This window comes from Labrus bergylta, chromosome 1 (genome assembly GCF_963930695.1).
Source record: "Labrus bergylta chromosome 1, fLabBer1.1, whole genome shotgun sequence".
NCBI classification, from domain to species: Eukaryota; Metazoa; Chordata; class Actinopteri; order Labriformes; family Labridae; genus Labrus; species Labrus bergylta.
In genome coordinates, this window is record NC_089195.1 from 17650439 (window position 1) to 17669512 (window position 19074).

A 19074-nucleotide genomic window follows, 5' to 3' on the forward strand; every position below is an offset into this window, starting at 1 on the left:
TCCTAAATGTGGAGTAAAGAGGAAGTGGTGCAGCTCAGAGAGCAAGTCTAGCAATTTCCTCTGAATATTAACAACAGATAGAGGATGAGGATGGGTTAATACCACAGCAGAACCAGGTGGGTAAACAAGGAGGAGAGAGGAAAATAGAATAACTGCAATTTTAATATAATTTACAAATAGTTTGTATTTGGCAATCATCATGTTTGCAATCATACAAAGGGAAAAACAAAACAAAACAAACAGATAACACCAAAAAGTCACCACCATGTGTACAACCTAACCCACCAGTTTTATTTTACATCATTTTGCTGCTATACTGTGTACTCTTTGTCCTATTTGCTCATTTATTCATTTTGTCCTGCTTTCTAATTCACTCATTTTATTTAATTTCCTTTTCCCTTTTCTTTTCTTTTGATTGTTTGTTTGTTTGTTTGTTTGTCTGTTTAAGTCGGCTTGCAAAACTGTACCGTACCATAGTTCCCCTCTTGTTTGTATCCCCTTTTTTGTGTGATTGTATGAATGCATGTTTTTGTGAATAAAAAAAAATAAAAAATGAGGATGGTGATATGATAGATAATGAGATGGAGTGACAGATAGAAATTTAAAACCAGCAGAAGAAAAATGTTGTGTAAATTACTGATAGAGTATTTGTTGAGCATGTATTGATATTTGTGTGTCTATGACCAATAAATGCAAAGATAACTTGCAAAAAGTGATTCATGTTGCACATTTTCTTCCTGGGTCGTTTTGTGTTCACACTGCAGTATTGTAAAGCGGGGAAAATCACACACCAACGCAGGGTTGTCCGTACACCACAATCTCCTTTCCCCACTGCTTATGTAAACTAGCTGCACATTGTATTGTGGGAAGCGACTTTGAGGCAGATGAGCATATTTGTCAAATCAATCAATCAATCAATCAATCAGTCAATTTTTATTTGTATAGTGTCAACTCATAACAAGTGTTATCTCGAGACACTTTACAAAAAGCAGGTAAAAGACCTTATGCTTTGTTTATTAATATTACAAAAAGCAGGTATAAAAGACCTTACTCATTGTTATGTTACAAAAAGCAGGTAAAAGACCTTATTTATTGCTATATTACAAAGACCCGGCCTATCCATCATGAGCACTTTAGCAAAGCAGCAAAAGTTACAGTGGTAAGAAAAAACTGCCTTATTAAAAGGCAGAAATCTTCGGCCGGATCCCAGGCTTATGACGAAACAGCCTTCACAGGCCTAGACTGTGCCGGGCTTGGAAAGAGATGGGCTAAAATGCTACTGGAGAGTCATGAGTCAACCAGTAATTTCTACCAGTTGCTAAGTTGATTGCGTTCTCACAGGGTAATATTGGAAGCGAGCCAAGGCAACCTGTTCTAGGCAATTTCAGCCCACTTGCTTTATTCTGCATCAAAGTGTGATTGCTATTTTTCACTACTTTGGGAAACAATCTACAAAACACAGACTCTGTATTTTCAAAATATCTTACTTGAAACATCCCATTGTTTCTGCTTTGACTGTTTTTCATTCATCTAGTGCTCATATTTCACATTAAAGAGTTTATAATAAAAGGAGAACAAATACTTGTGTTAGCTGCTGCAAGGCTTTTTATTAAAATTAAGATTACATAATTGTTATTTACTATCTTTAAAATCCTGACAACACATTGTTGCAGTGGTTAGCAATGTCTACCTCCCAGCAAGAAGATTCTAGGTTTGAACCAGGTGAATGACTATGGCTGGTAACCTGGTTAGGGTGTACCACTACTTTGTTAAAAATTCAGCAGGTGAAATGAGTTAAAAAAGAAAGGTATGTCTCTATAATTAGCCATAATTTTCATATACAGTCAAATTGTTGAGTTAATGAAGGTGAATACAATATTACGTTACACATCGTCTCAGATTCAAAGTGGAAAACGTGTCTTCCTACCATGATCCTATTGAACCTCTTCTTTGTGTGTGAATGTGTGTGTGTTAGTTTCTGTGTGTGGCTCTACCTCGTGCTATCCTGAGGACCCTCATGATCCTGATGATGGTGGGGTTGATGGGAAGGGAGGCATTTATTTCAATCTCCTCCAGGGTGATACCCATCACTGACAGCAGCACAATGGCAAGGTCCAACTGGTTCCACCTACACACACACACACACACACACACACACACACACACACACACACACAGCACAAGCCCAAGCACAAAAACAAAAACAAAAAAACCTTTTTAATTTCCCCAGTTAAGTGAAAGTAAACCAATGAGCATGATTATAGACTATAAGCTCCGTATGTGTCACTGGACATCAGGACTTCACACATCAGAGAGTCTATGTTATGTTAATGAACCAATAAATATTTATATTTTACATGAACTTCATGCCGAATTTGCATGATTCTCCAAATACTGACTTGGTAGAAGAATGCCTAACAGCATAAGCGATTACCTGAAGGTGTGCTCCTCTCATGAATATTTATGTTAATACCAGAAGAACGCCTTCTATAATAAAATATGCAAGGTTTTTGTCAGTGTATTTCAAGCCTGGCAACCCACAGGATTCAAGCAACTGGACTCTTATGTTAAAGGTTTCCGAGCTGATTTTCAAAAACAGAAACAATGGGCATATTTAAAAAGGAAGAAGATATACGGGTTGGGAAGCTCACCAGCAACATCTATTTGTTGAAACCATTGAGTGTATAAACATATGGATGTCAAATCTCCATCTCCTTCCGTCTTATAAAAATTGAAGACAATATATCCCTTTGATGAGCTCTTATTGCATCGGTAAAGTCATTTGTAGACAAGACATGTGCAGAAGAGATCTGGCGGGTGATGCCATAGAGTTGATGCCCTGCCTCTTCTGCTTACCAAAACTTTACTTACAGATAGAACTTCAAATATCGCTCAGGTCAAGTCAAGTCAAACTTTATTTATACAGCACATTTGCAGGGCAACACAATGTGTTTGTATAGTCCATAACAGAAAAGATTATTCGCTCAGTGTACACTCATGCATGTCGGACGATCATCATTTAATCAGCTGCTCCCGACCAGACCGATACATTTCTGACATGTTTGATATTTGGTCGTACGTCTGCACTCAATCGACAGTGTGAGCTAAGTCAGGAGCCAATTTGCAGACTTTAGGACTTTTCCCCCCTGATTTTACCTGCACAAACTCCCAGACAGCGTCTACAATCCCCATGGCAACAGCAGGCATGCCCTTTTTATCTGTCTTCCCCATCCTATCGTGAAATAAAGTATACTGCTATGCATGGAGTAACAGTATGTATCCATGTTGTAATGCAGAAAACAACCTACACCTTTTTCAGATTTTAAGCACATTCAACTTTACTTCAAATAAGAGCTTGTCTGACAGCTTTTTCTTCTTATAACTTTAAAACAGCCTCTGAGAGAGAACAAAGGAGCATGCCACAGCAGTGGAGGAACAAGAGACAAAAACATAATCTGATCATCTGCCCTAATAGATCTCAGTTTTTCAGACAAGTGTGTGAACAACAGCACAGATTGCAGACTCTGTTAACAGATTGATGCTCTGTCATATAAACAGTCTGTTCATCCACTAATCACCTGTACAAAATGATCGGATACTCACTGCTCAGTTAATTATAAACCATTAACTGGTCACAGGCCACGTTTGTGTGAATATTCAAATTTTGTTGCTTATTAAAGTGTACAATGTTCTACCTCTGACACATGAATTCAGCTACACAAGTAATACTATTATTATAATATATAGAGAGAGGCATCTAAATGGTCATTTTGTTTTTTCAGACATCTGAAAATTCTAGGCAGAAAAGTTATCTGAAAAAACATTTTCACCTGGATATCACCTTGTTTACGGCTACACTACAAGAAACTGAGAAAATGAAAAGAGGAAAAACTTGTCCAATTGTGAAAACCTTTGATCAAACACTCGTCTAAGACTAAATGTGGTTCAGACTCTTAAAGATGGTACAGTCTAAATAACACGTTTTTTAAAACCCAATTTTTCTCCATTTGAGAATGGAACAGACACTGCAGATACTGTAGTATTCAATTATTTCATAATTAATACTTTAACAAAGAGTAAGAACAGAAATGATAAAAATAGGTTTATACTAGAGTAGCACTGCATAATGATACAATCTATGTTGTGGGGCGTCGTACATGTTATTTAAAGTGAATTAAATCACTTGATTGAATCAGTGATCTTGCATTTCAGTCAAGTCAACTGTATTTATACATCACATTTTAAAATAACCATGGTTGACCAAAGACCTTTACAGAGTAAAATACTTGCAAAATCTGTTGGATTGGAAACCAAAGAGAAGAGATAGGTCAATTTAAAACATTTGAGAGTGGGGGCAGATCTTATTTGAAGTGGTGAGCTGTTCAGCAGGTTTGAGGCATCTACCGCAAAGGCTCAATCGCCTCTGGTTCTAAGCCTTGTTTTTGGCACATCGAGGAACAGCTCTAGCTGGATTATGAACATGGAGAGGTTCAGTTAGGTAAGGCCTTGCCAGTCCATTAGGAGCTTTAAAAGCCTACAATACAATTTTAAAATCAATCCTGTAACGGACAGGAAGCCAGAGAGAGAGCAACAAAAGGTGTAATGTGGTCCCTCTTTTTCAATACAGTCAGGAGGCCAGCAGCAGTATTTTGAACCAGCTGCAGGCATTGAATGAATGACTGGTCCAAACCTATATACAAAAAATACAATTATCGAATCCAGACATTAGCAATTAATGGATCACTAGCTCTAAATCTTTAAAGGGGATAGGACTTTACCTAAGCATCAAGCCTCAACTGAGGAAGCAAGACTGAACAATGGAAGAAATCTGCCTGTCAAATTTGAAAAAGCCATCAAATTAACTGAAGAATGAATGTAAGAGGCCAGAGGGCCAGGAGTGCCCACATACAACAATTGTCCAAACACAATGACCTTCCATTTGTTTCCACTTAGGTTGAAGAAGTTAAAGCTTGTTGCTGTCTGTGTTTCTGGGCAATAAAAAGCAGGAATAGCTCTCAGTGCTACTCTGAACTGCATATATGTGAAATTCCTGAACAATTAAATTAAGTTTAATAATTGCACAGTATCTTCTTAATTTCTTAATTGATCTTGAATAACCCAAGACATCATATCGCTTTCAACCTAATCTATCAATTCTACAGTAGTGTGTTGAATTATGTTTGTTATAAATATTGATTAAATAGGTTATATTTGCATAGATTCTCCTGATACTCATATTCATCTAGCCAAAAACTGATAATAGCAATATCAGCTTCAAATTAACACGCTCTTAATTAAATCCAAAGTATCGTTATTGTACCTGTCCTTGAAGAAGCGTCGAAAACCAAACGCCACCAATTTCAGAGTAGCCTCAATGACAAAGGTGGAGGTGAAGAAGTAGTTGCAGTACTTCAGTCCGGTCTCCAGGGACTAAGATAGAGAGAAACAAAGTTCAAAGTGCATGAAGGTTAGAACAAAAAACTAAATAAACAGAAAGCAAAAGCAATAGATAGATCTTTGTCCTCTTTCTTCATCTAAGCTTTTAAAAAAAATAAAAACACATTTTTCACAGCACAAGCACTTGTGTGTCAACAGTGAGATGTTGTTAACTGATGTTCTTAAAATGTCAATACAAATAAAATGTTATGTTTATGTTATGTTATGTTTTTTTTTGTGAATCTATTCTGTAAATGTGAGAAATGGCTTTGGCAACGAATCTCTTTAAATAGAGGGCAGCTTAATTAAGACGGACAACAAGTATATTCAAACAAACTCTTAGTAAGACAGAAAATGACTATATAAATGAGCTGCTGATATTAGCATTATTAAACCCACACTGTAAACCTTGGTGAGAAGGAAGAACGAGTACGTTTTTAAGTGTGTCTGCAGTACACAGGTAATAGTTTTTAGACCAGTTCCAATCAACCGACATTCGACATATGCATAAACACTCACTGAACATAATCCCACAAACTATGGCAGTGGTTATGCCGATAAAGTCTGATCAAAGTCAAGCTTTGATTCTTGAGATCGTCAAAGATGAGAACCTGTATCCAGCTAAACAGTTTCACAAAGTCTGCTGAGGACTGAAAATAAGAAAACATGATTGACGTTATCTTCATGTTTGTAATTTCTACAAACTTTCCCATCAGCAGCATGTTAGATTAGCTCAAAGGCTAGCTCTTTGCTCCTTACAGCATTTTACAGTGAGGAACCAGCAGTTGTTACGGTTTACAGTCTTAATGTTGACTAGGCTAACTAATTCCTAGTTGTAGCTTCAGAGCTCAGTGTGTGAGTGACATCAATCTTCTCATCTAACTCTTTACAAGAGAGCCAGTTAGCATAATTTCCTCAAAATACTGATCAATTCCCAAGAGTTAGCCAGATGAATTAAACTAGTTAAGCTAGCTGAACAAGATAGAGTGCTCATTTTCTTCACCTGATAAGCTTAAAGCAGCAACACAAACCACCATAAGAGTGTTAGAACTAGTATCTTACACGTCAGCGGGCATTGGGCTTTAGTCCAGTGTTATTATGTTTGAGAACCTGTGTCTGACTGAAGCCTGGCATGTGTGGGCAGTACTCTTAGAGATCATTGGCAGCTCAGATAGGTGTTGATAAGGAAAGTCAGTATTTGTAAAAGCTGGTATAAACAGACCTAAAATATAAAGCAAACTGAAATTAATGAGCTGTGTAGGCTGCATATGCACAGCCTGTCAGAAAAGCTGCTAACATGTTATATCCACAAAGCAAGCATAATGCCTTTTTAGATGAGTAAAGTTTCAATTCAACCCTGAGAGCCAGCAACCTCCAGACAAAACAAGTCTCAATCAGGAGAAACAATGGAAACACTGTTGACTTAATAATAAACTAATATTTCTCCCACAACTCAATTTACAGCTTCTTTCTATTCTGTAGAGGCTTATTCAAGCAATTCCATTTCCTGCAAAGAAAGTACTGTGATTATCATGCAGGAAATACATTATAGATTATTCTATTTCAGTCTTGTGCAGACAGCAGATGATGTTTTCTATAATTCAGGAAGACTATCCTCCTTAGCTGTTTGAAATTACATTCAATGATTTTGAGGTAATACAGAGATATTGTAAAAAAAAAGTCTCCTTTTTAATTCTACTTTTAGATTTCTCATATTCCAAGCTCTGCAAATCCTGACACACATGTCCCCAGGAGGACAATAAAGTAACGGAATCAAGTTTTAGTAGTTTGGTTTACCGCTGTCAAACTACACGCCTGTTTTAACTCAAAGTGAATTCTTCCTGGCCTCCAGAGCATCTCCGCCTCTGAGAAACATTTTACATAACTAATACCCCAATCTGCCAGACAGTTTGTATTCCAGCACGTGGATAAACATTTTGGTTTTTGGCTGTTTTTGCTGCTGATTCAGAGCAGCAGGTTGGCAGCCTGCCTCCGGGAGTGCCCACTTCTAAAAAACTCAACCCAGATGGTGTATCACCACCCACTCAGGAGCCCTTCAACAAGTCTACTGGATCTGTCTGACTACAAACACCCACAGCCTGATCATCCCTCCATTGCCATTGGTAAGCCTGTTCACCTGTGGCTGACTGTAGTGCTCCAGGGACATGGTGATCACATTGATGCAGATGATAAAGGTGATGACCAGATCCAGGTAGTGGCTGGTACACAGAGTGTGGATTGCCAGGCGGGCTGGACCGTAGGATGCATAGTATGGCAGCTTTTGGGCCTCTGGAGGGAGAAAGAGCAAAGATGGAGAAGAGATATGAGAAGGAGGAATAACACAGATTTTGATTGGTTAGAGAGCAGCAAATAACGTGAAGGTTAATGGACACTAAATGTTATTAAGATTTCAAGAGGAATGGACTGGGAGGAAATGAAAGCACAGAATAAAGAAAAAAAGGTGTTTAAAGGAAAATGGGCAAATAAAGAGACATAGATATGTGTTAAAAAGTATTAAGAACATTGAGAAAGAAACAATGCAAGATGAAAACTTAAGTTATTTTTTTGTTCTTCAAAAGGCATGAAAAAACGAGGGGCAAAGCAAAAGAAGAGTCAGTTTTTGTAACAAGGGCTGTCACGTTAATTGCAGTGCAATTAAGTTGGCATGTTATTCTGTCCCTCTAGGTGCACGGCAGCATCTAGCTATTGTCACAGATTTGGAAAAGAAAGACCAAGTTCAAATATACAAAATCAAAGCCTAACACAATTCTGTTTTAAATGCACAAGAATAGAATTTTAAAATATAAAATTGTAAATGTGAAAAATCATGATTTACTATTGAAATTTAGGGATTTGTTGAGATGAAAAAATGAAATCGTTTGACAGCCCGAGACTAGACTTATGCCATTAAGATTTGAGAAAGGCAGAGGCTTACAAAGTTTACTTTACCCGCTTATTTTACATATCAACTAAGATGCTGGATTAGAACAGGTTAAAGTAACACATTAATGAGAGAAGAAATAGGTACTTCGTATATACGTTTGTATTCTTCATATTTAATCAATTACTGTATTCTTCTCATTCCATCCATCCTCCATCCCATCTTCACTTTTCTCCCTTCTTTACTAAACATCAATTTCTCTTTTTCATTTTAACCCAGTTTCCTTCCTAACCCCTCTACCTTTGCTTTTGTTTCATCTTTCCTTTCATGGCCTTTACAGCCTCTATTCCTACCACACTTCCCTTTCTGCTTGTTCCCCTTGATCTTACTTCTCCTCTTCTTCTCCATGCGTCGCTGGCGTTTCTCCTCTCGACGCCTGGCCTCCTCCACCTCCTGATGCTGGCGACACTTGTGGAAGTTCTCCACCACGACGCCCACGAACATGTTGAGCACAAAGAAGCTGACAATGAGGAGGAAGGATATGAAGTAAAGCAGCATCCAGGGGTTGTTGTTGGTTGTTGGCTGAAGAAGGGGAGGGGAGAGTAGGGAGAAAATAAATGGGAAGAAGAACAAAGATTTAGAGTTAAAAATGTCTAAAATGGAAAATAAATAAATACATTGGGCTTTCAAACCAAACAAGGTAATAAAAAAACACACAGTAAGCTAAATGGAGTACCTTGTTTAATGTATGTGTATACAACAGTTTGTACTATAGGTCTTTTTTTTTGCCTCTTTTTAGGAAACAAGAGGTATTGTATGTTTAGCATCTGCTTTAATGTTCCCTTCAACAGTTGTTGAAGATACCTTAGCTTCTGTTTTATGGTCTCTTTTTTTCCATTTCTTACATGTGGTGAATGAATGAATGAACACATCATTTTGTGGCTTTGAATTTCAAACAATGTTGAATTTAACACAGAGAGAGACTGCTTTGTAAATGTTTAGAGGTTTTCCACCATAATCTAATTAATGTTAAACACTACCAAAAACAATTCTAAAATAAAAAACAAGACAAAATAAAAACCTGTGGGTGAGAACTGGCGTAATTAGGTTTATTGCCAATTAAGTGTTGACCTAGCAAGACAAATGTTTTTTTTTTCATTGCACAATGAAAAAAAACATATAATTTATTTTTAATTCTACAGTAGAACGGATTAGGTACATTTGAAATGGTCCACAGTTATTTAACTTCAAGTTAGCTGCATGGTGACCTGTCAAGATGGGCTCCAGGCACCCATCACCGAAGAAGGATAAGACAACCTTTTATCCTATTTGTAGTCATCTTTCCAGGAATGTATTTTTAATTGGAAAAGATCAAACCAGATAACTTATATGACTAAGGCTGACTGAGAAATTCAGATGATTATATCTCAAAGGTAACTTTAAAATATCAGTTTATTCATCAAAAAATGTGGATTAGTTATCTTTGTCATAAATTTAATAAAAATAATGGCAAGGGAAATATTAATTATGTTAAATTGAGCTCATAGTCTTCCAATTAACAAAGCCCATCCACAGTCAGTGCAGTCCAGAACTCCCCTTGTTAAAAAGGATGACAGGGGAACAGAAGACGAGACAGGGAAGGGAGACAATGTGAGAAAAGATGGAAATGACTGGATGTGGATGCAATTATTTCAGAGAGTCATTACAAAACCAAAATGAAGTGCTGAAAATCTGATGTGAGTCAGATCTTTTTGTCGGAGGAGGGTTGAGTGTGGAAAGCACGGGTCGGAGTTCGAATGGGATTAGTCATTCAGAGCCATGTTGGACTGCAGCGAAGTCTCTCCCCGAGGCAGGAAACTGAATCATCCAGAAAGATGCCCTCTCTCTCTCTAATATATATTTAGATAAATGTAAAAAGAATTGAATTTGACCTCAAGTGTGTGAATGTGTGCAGGATTTGTCAGGTAAAAGGAAACTTTACTGACATCAGGAACTTCTCTGTATCACTGCATTGTTCTCTTTAGCCTTAATCTTGAATACAAAGACTGTGTCTAAACTTTCTTGCAGCTAGTGAGTTTTCCAATTCTGTGCAGTCAAGCTTCGCCCTTTAAAGCCTCTTATTATCAGTCTACTCAATGAGCTTAGAAAAGGAGTTTGCATTTGATGTTACGATTGAACCTGACATCATAAAGCAGGGTTGTTGCAGTATCCAAAAGTGTTTGACTGATGCATTGTCATGAAATAGAGCCAGTTTAGCATAATTAGGAATATGGCTGAGTTGACTAATAGGTGTGCACATTGTAGAGCTTCAAAACTCTGCTTCAGAAACCGCTGGGTGATGTCACTGGATGCTCTGTCCATGTTTAATACAATAAACTATGTTTGTGTGTTTATTTACGTACATAAAGTAAGCGACATCATTACTTTCAGGAAGTCGACATTGAGTCTTGGTTTCACTTTTCTCCTTTATGGCATTATTGTGTGTGCCCTCGACCACCTTCCCAACCTGACCTTATTTCTCTTTATTCTATGTCACCTGACTTCCGTCATTTCTCCTGTCGTATTTACAATGCACATCAGCATATGTATAAATGTCAATGTGAGTGATAATCAGCTGTGTCACGGACAACCATATAGTTTTACTTTTGGTTTCAGAGTCAAAGAAGTTAGGATAATGCTATCTCCAATGTGCAGTTCTGAAGACCCATATTCAAAGTCACAGTGAAAGATTTAAAACATAGTTTGCAATCTAAATATTTCAGCATTTTTTTTTGGACAGTCTTTCCCTGAAGGAGTTTTCTCAATGAAGGAAAAACAGAGTTGGACGGAGAAGCCCAAACCTTTGCTCCTTTATCACCTCTGCACAGCTCGACAACTATGGTGTCAAGGGATCATTATATTAGATTATGCGTTTTGTTGAGAGAGTTGCTGGACAAAGCCTCTTTATCATTGGTAGGTGTGATTCTAGTTAGACTGACACAGCAAGAAGTTTTGACAGTTGTTTTGAGGGATTAAATCACAGCAACGGTCTCCCATCTGAAATCTCAGACCACAAGATTATCCTGTTTTAATGTAACATTTAGATGAAGGTAAAGAGTGGATATTCATTAACCAGTAGTGGAAACTGCTTAAGATGGTTTGAGGATCTGATCAGCATGTCTCTCTGTGGAGGAGTTTATAGGAACATCCAGCTGGGTGGAGATCCCAAGTGAACAGAAGGACAGAATTCTTCTCCCATCTGGCCTAAGAACGCGTGGGATTCCCCAGAAAGAGCTGGAGGATGCTGCTGGAGATCCAGGCATGAAGCCCACATGACTCATTTTGCAACTTCAAACCAGAACCAAATAAGCGGTGGAAAAAAAAAAAGGATGCCTACAGAGTAAGTCAGCAGTTTGAGACTTTCTGTGTGTCAGCATGTGACTAAGAGGGACACGCAAGTTTGTAGCAGTGTTTGATGCACACTGTAGTTTGTGTCTGGTGTTACCTGCTGGTCTATCCCCACTGCATCCAAGCCATGGTACATTATGTTGACCCAGCCATCTTTTGAGGCCAGCACAAACAGAGACATGAGAGCCTGGGAAACAAACACATAAATATAAAGTATGATTTAGTGACATAAATTAATATGGTATCAGTGTCTTTAGGGTTCAGCAAAGCAAACACATTGTATTTGTTTCAAACAAGCTGCCGGACTTCAGACCCTTCCTCTTTTGGACTTTTGCCACAGGTAAATCATTTATTTATTGAAGTTGTCCTGGTGGTTTGGTTTTGTATTACTTTTAAAACTCTTCAGGGTGTGATTTCCACATAAGCCATTTACAGGTTTTTACCCCACACACACACACACACACACACACACACACACACACACACACACACACACACACGCACACACACACACACACACACACACACACACACACACACATGCACACGCTTTATGTTTCCTTCATGTGGCTTCAATTTTGTATATTCGTTTGAATTGACTATTTAATACATACAAAAAACATCATTATTGAAAGACAAAATGAAAATATGAACTGTGTGTTTTGGCTTCTTATTTGTGTTATGAGTTAGACTTAAATAAACTCTAAGACTGCAATATGAGGAAATAGATTTATCTGTCCAGAAAGTATGTCTCCTATTTTAAGCCGTGATAATACATTCACCAACAATCTCCTTGTAATGATGTTTCCTTGACCTTTTAGCGCCCTTCAACATGAAGGACTTCACCAGTGGTTATCTTTGGTTGTCCTCCCCAACTAATTGTAATCTTCAACTTTCATAGAAATCGTTCTTCTATATGCCGTTTTTTTATATAATTATTGTTTTTGTTTTGTTTTTATTTCCTTAAAAAACAATCCTAGCTTATTTTTGTAAATAAAAACCAATGCACTGGCACAGGACTTTGGCCAGAGACACCATATTTAATTCAATCAACAAGAACAGAAACTGTAAAGGTCCAAATTTTCAGCTTGAATAATCAAAAATACACGCATTCTTTAAAAAAACACAATGATTTTCACTTTTTAGAATCTTTTTTTTCCAGATGTTGAAGCATTCCTTGCACAATTGCCCATGTGTGGTTCACTAGAATTTTCTGTCCTATAGCGTTATCTTATTATATTTGTGTCTTTATGAGAATGTGTGCAACGTTGTTTGTGTTTACATCCAGAGTGAATATGTTTCAAAGAAATCCAGACAGGTTGTGTTTTCCTCTCTTGTACCTGTCCAAGGTTGTCAAAGTTGTATTTGTGGTGAACCCATCGATAGTTGGCAGCCAGACAGTCGGATTTGTTAGTGATGTTCTTCACGTCGAATCCCACACAGTAGAAGAACTTCCCTTTGAAGAGCTGGGAAGGAAAAACACACACAGGGAGCGAACTGAGAGACAGAGGCACACACAAATACATTTTGATGAAGTCATAACAACTCTTGTTTTTTAGGAGCTTCTTTCATGCAGATTTTGAAGGAATTTCATAATTGGCTTCTGCAACAAGTGTTTGGTTGAAGTCTCACTCAAACAGCACCTCATATCAACAGTGTGTTTGTTTTGTTCAGAGAGAAGAGGTTTTTAATTTCCGATCAATGTGAACACATCAAAGAGGGGATGGTTAAAAATAATGCAGTGTTTATATTGAAAACTGGATGCAAACAAGACTGCGGTGATTAAATGAAAATAGCAGAAACCTAGTTAGCTGTATGTTTGCTAGTCCTTTAAACTTGCCTGCACTACTATAGAATGTATACGTTTCTAATGATGTATCCTGCTTTGTTGATACTGCTAACACTGACACTTTCAGAGTACATAGAGAGACGTTAATTTAATGAGACACTTTTGACAGTAAAATGAGGAGGCATACTGAAGGAAAATTGAAACTGACATGTTTTATGTAAATGTAATACATTTTATCAAAATGTACAGGATATAAATATTGTTGAGTATATACTATATTTAAGTAAATGTTCTTGAAAACCATTGTTGTAAGAAATGGATAAACTTCTGGGATTCAGAAGCACCATAATTTGGGTAGGGCGGCTTTGGCTCAGTTGGTATAGTTGGTCGTCTGTCAACCAGAAGGTCAGCAGTTCAATCCCCAGCTCCTGCAGCCACGCGTTAGATGCAAGACACTTAACCCCAAGTTGCTTCTGCTGCTCTGTCGGTGGGGTATCAACATGTATGAATAGGATTAGTTACTTCTGATGGTCACTTTACATAGCAGCCTCTGCCATCAGGGTGTGAATGTGTAGGTGTACAGTGTAAAAACACTTTGAGTAATCAGAAGACTAGAAAAGTGCTGTACAAGCTCAAGTCCATTAAGCATTTACCTATCCAACCTTGAGTCCCAAAACTCAAATTAATACCAATATGGACAGTACATTATTGCCAATAAATTATTAGTTAAGATGACATTCTCATGTAAAAGACATAAGACTTGGTGAACATATGGGTTACAACTTCAGGTCGCATTGTATCAGCAAAAGATTGACTACCATAGGTCCCACACAGAACCTATAAATCCCCCCTACACCTCCCTAAAGGGTTTTGATATCTCCTGATTAAGTAGAGATATTCATCAATTTTTGACAGACATTACCTGAACACCTAGAATGCCAAAGATGATGAAGAAGGCACAGCAGATGAGGACGATGTTGCCAATGGGCTTGAGCGACGTGATGAGGGTCTCTACTACCAGCTTGAGCCCTGGAGCCCTGCTGATCACCCTGCAGAGAGAGCGAGAGAGAGAGAGAGAGAGAGAGAGAGTGAGTAATGAACAGATAGAATAGTGAGACAACGACATGGTTGTTTTTAAGTCACATTTTAAGTCTTAGACTTGCTCTTACAGTATATGCAGACATTTGAGTCATCATCAAAAGCAACAATAAAAGTGTAGTTGTGTAGCCTGATTTGATGCAGCAACATTTTCCACTTCTGGTGGTGTTTAATGTACTCATTTCAGTATTTGAGAAAGACTGTGTAGGATCCCATGGTGCATTAATAGTTTCTATTGCTTTATCAGGTCATGCCGGGCACTAAATGGTTAAAAACACTGGCTTAAAGCAGGAGGTCACAAGACAGAGCCAAGGTGTCATGTACAATTAAGTAGTTTTGTTTGACAAATAGGGTTAAGCTATGTATTAGCTTCTTCAGTTATCTGATTTTATTGTAAATTTGGCCCCTTCGATGGTGTTAACAGTTATCCAAATGGAACAGCCCAAGAGTGAATATTCAGTCATTTCTTTAACTGCTCAAAACATATACATAATGTCTGTGACAAGGGAAGGAAGTTAGCGTTTGTTTTGGGTCATAAGGGATAGGGGACACTCTCTTCAACCATCTTAATATTACTTTTATATCTATAGAACTTTAGAATCCCATTTAAATTGACACATTGATTTTAATCAAAGCAACTTCTACACAATTAACATACGTCTCTTGTATCCCTGCATTCATATTCCTGCTTTCTCGTAATTTACACTCTGGTTGATTGATATCTTTAAAGGTGAAGTTGAACATTAAGAGAAATGTGCTTTTTAACTTTAAATTCAAGAATTACATAAAAACATTTAAGCCACTTTCCTGTCTGTATGGAAATATTGAGCTGTGTACAGTTGATTTCCAATAAGCTAAGAAAAAGACAGGCTACCGCTAACGAGAACTAAAGCAAGTCTTCAAAAACCAACACCTTTAAAATGTAATAACTGTCATGTTATTACTTTTATTTTATTCAGTATTAATGACATGATGCAAAAATTTGCTTCCCATTAGAAACTAAGAGAATAGGTCCAATTATACACAGTCCATGGCTGTTAGAGAAACATGACATGTTTGATCTCCTTACCTGAGGGGACGTAGCGTCCTGAGTAACCTGAGAACACGGAGAACCCCCAGGATCTTAGCCCCGCCCGCCATCGACACCACAATGTCAATCAAGGACACAAATACGAGGAAACCATCAAGGATGTTCCAGCTGCTCCTAAGATAGGCTTTCTCCCCAAGGTACAGACCCATGGACACAACCTGGAGAGAGGAAGGGAGAGAGATTCAGAATCCAACACAGGTAATGCACAAGTGGCTAGGCAAACACACACACACACACACACACACACACACACACACACACACACACACACACACACACACACACACACACACACACACACACACACACACACACACACTCTCTCTCTCTCTCTCTCTCTCTAATATTGTGATTCCTTATTACAGTAAGCATCTCAAACTAGTTTTTCATTTCATATTAGCTGCTGAGAGGAGAGGAGAGAGGAGAGGAGAGGAAAGGAGAGGAGAGGAGAGGAGAGGAGAGGAGAGGAGAGGAGTCATTTGAACATTTCAAAGATGAAAGTTATAAATACAGATGGAGGAGAGGTGTGTGATTGGCTGAGAGTGTGCTATATTCAAAAGAGTTAAATTGTCAGGGAGATTAAAGGAGGGAAGGAGGGGAAGACAAGAAACAGCCCCTAAACCCTGATGAGAAATTGAGTGTTCAAAGGAAAAACAGACGGGGGAAAGAGTAAAGGAAATGTAGAGGAGGGAAAAGGAAAAAGACTAGTTTAAGGCAAGGGAATCTGCTCCATTCTTAGGGAGCACTAGAAATATTTTCAGTGAGTTAAACTTCATGCTCTTTTAATATAATGAATCCCCAGCGAAACAAAAGTCTGATGGATTTGTTTGTGCAGTTAACCACCTTTTCTGGCATCAAATGTTGCTGACTATGACGAAAACTAAGTGAAAAGTCTGTGATTAAACCCTAAGAAGAATCATTCAAGAAAAAGCCTCTGTTTCAAATTCAGTTAAGATCAACAGTTTGGACTGCTGATATCACAATTCAGAAGTACCTCCAAATCCTCTTAAATCAGAAACGTTCACTTTACACTATAAACTCAGGAGCTGTTCAAGCATGGCTGAGAAAATATCATGGTGTATGTTGTTGTGACCAAAGCTGTAAACATAACAAGGCCAAAGTTAAATGTGAGGTCGTACTCACTAGTCGAACAGTGATGGGAATTGAATCAGAAAGGGACAAGGAGAAGTAGATTCTTCAGAGAAAATGGCTGAATGAGGTGGAAGAAGTCAACAATTTTGTGGAAACAGTGAGACAGCTATCAGAGAGAGAAATGAGAGGTGGAAGGAAGGGGCGGAGAAGAGAGTGAAGAAGAGCTCTCAAATAACAAATAGAAAGTTTTGCGAAATCAAACCGTTTCAAGGTTTGTAGAAAAAGTTACAGAGCAGATATTTTCGAAGACATCTGCTAGGAGCTTTCATGGTAATAACAAACTGGTGTGTCTGTCATGTCATGTTGAAAGAGAATTGTCAGAGACGCATAGAGTTTGTGTGTCAAGTTTGGCATAAAATGGCACTAGAGACATTGTTGAAAACTATGGAAAAATCTGGCAATGGTTAAATTGGTGGTGATGGTGATGATGCATGTATTTGGGAACATGCCCAAAACATAATGATAGTACAATGCTACAGAATGAGCCACTAAAATGTGTCTATGGTGCATTAGCAGTTAGAAACCTGTAGACATGGATGTAGGCTCTGACAACCTTCCAGCTTGCAGCTCTATGATCTACTGTATTTGCAGAAATCACAATCGACCCAGATTTATCATTGCAAACATAAATCTGTTTGAATTCATCCATAATGAATTCAGAATAGTCCACTTCTCTTTCATTGCGACGTCATCTACCATCCTGAGAAGAATCAATAATAAAGCTTATTCCAGAGGAGTTGTAGCTGTCGTCTTAATAATGTGTTCACTGCAGCTTTATTGTGAAGATATTGTGAAGATGAAGTACATACACACAATACTGTAGATGATTGAATTATTCTACAGAAGGGGTTTCCAAAGACTCTATAGACAATCTGATACTAGTGGGCCACTATTGGAATCTGTTGCAACTTCTGTAAATCCAACCAGTGGAGTGGAGATGGTGTCCTTTGAGGCAAACTTTCATTGCCACTTTTAAAGTCTTCAAGGGTCTTCAGACCAAAAGAGAAAGGAATTTTTAGCGCAATGATTACATACAAAGTTAATGCAAACATTTCTTGCAGGGCCATGTTTATTGTTTCCTGAGATTGCATTAAAAGACAAGGTAGCTACAGGATTGTCTAAAATCAAGCATCTTTACAATTTCCTGTTGTATTGTGGACAGACCTGACGAAGCATGATATTTGTGTACGTTCTTCAAGTTTAAGCTATTTCTGCACGCAATTAAATCACAGCAAGATCTGTTTATTTGGGGTCTGTACTGCCTTAGTAAGCCACATTGAGCCAAAGTGTGATTGGAACTCAATGCAAACAGATGAACATGCGCTCCACAGCTCCACAGACTCTTAATTGTTATTCCAAATTGTGAATATCAGGAATTTGGATTGGTAATTAGAACTTGTAAAAAAAAAAGGACAGCAAATTAATGCAAAGTTTGTTTCTAGTATCTGTGATGAATCAATCATTGTATGCAATGCAACAAAAGTAGCTCATTCAGATTTAAATTGGAACCAAAATAGGGTACCAGAACAAGTCTCTATTTTACCATAAGTGCAGACAGTAAGTGAAGACAGCCTTTATAGCTAACTATTGTAAAGGCATTCTTAGAAAATATATCCTTAGATTCACTTGATGTTCCCCTGTTACATTTTAACCTCCTACTTTGTCCTCTTCACTTTCACAAAATACTTCTAAAACATTGCTGGAAACCCTGAACAGCATATCCTGTTGTGAACAAACCTGCATTGCTGTCTCAGCTGTTACTCAAAATGAGAAACTTGCAGCAGATAACAATAACTATGCCAACTGTTGTCAGGCTGTCCTAACTATATAGATATAACGTAGAACCTGGGTGTACAGCAGTGACAGGAAAAGAAAATGGGATGAAATTACATGAAAGAAAACCAAGGCAGCATGATAAGAGTACGATAAGGAAAGAGATAGACACCGATGTATCCAAAATCTTCCAAAGTTGTCATTCTGTAGAAATCTACAGAGCTCTGTTTAGAAAGAGATCATCTTTCCGTGCTGTCTGACAGTTAACAATGAGAGAGAACTCTGACTGTGAGAATATGTTTTATCTGTCTCTAAGAGATCTTCATAGCAACAAGTCACTGTCAGATTCTATACAACAGGTCTTTTGTCACCTTTTGACAGCCTGTACATTTGATTATAAAACAACTGCTGTATTAATTCATAGCTTTCAGGGACGTCATCAGTGCGGAGGGCTGGAGGGCAAAAAAC

General features: G+C 37.9%; 1 protein-coding gene across 1 annotated transcript in view; it reads right to left on the reverse strand.

Annotated features, from left to right (window-relative positions):
• LOC109991323 (voltage-dependent T-type calcium channel subunit alpha-1I-like) overlaps window positions 1-19074 on the reverse strand; it is a 140579-nt gene that overhangs the window by 34856 nt on the left and 86649 nt on the right. The window contains exons 20-27 of the mRNA XM_065955400.1: window positions 15661-15839; window positions 14416-14542; window positions 13045-13170; window positions 11802-11891; window positions 8707-8899; window positions 7574-7725; window positions 5321-5430; window positions 1995-2128 (exon numbers count right to left, since the gene is read on the reverse strand). Of these exons, the coding sequence (XP_065811472.1) occupies window positions 1995-2128; window positions 5321-5430; window positions 7574-7725; window positions 8707-8899; window positions 11802-11891; window positions 13045-13170; window positions 14416-14542; window positions 15661-15839 (1111 nt within the window). The remainder of the gene's footprint in view (window positions 1-1994; window positions 2129-5320; window positions 5431-7573; window positions 7726-8706; window positions 8900-11801; window positions 11892-13044; window positions 13171-14415; window positions 14543-15660; window positions 15840-19074) is intronic.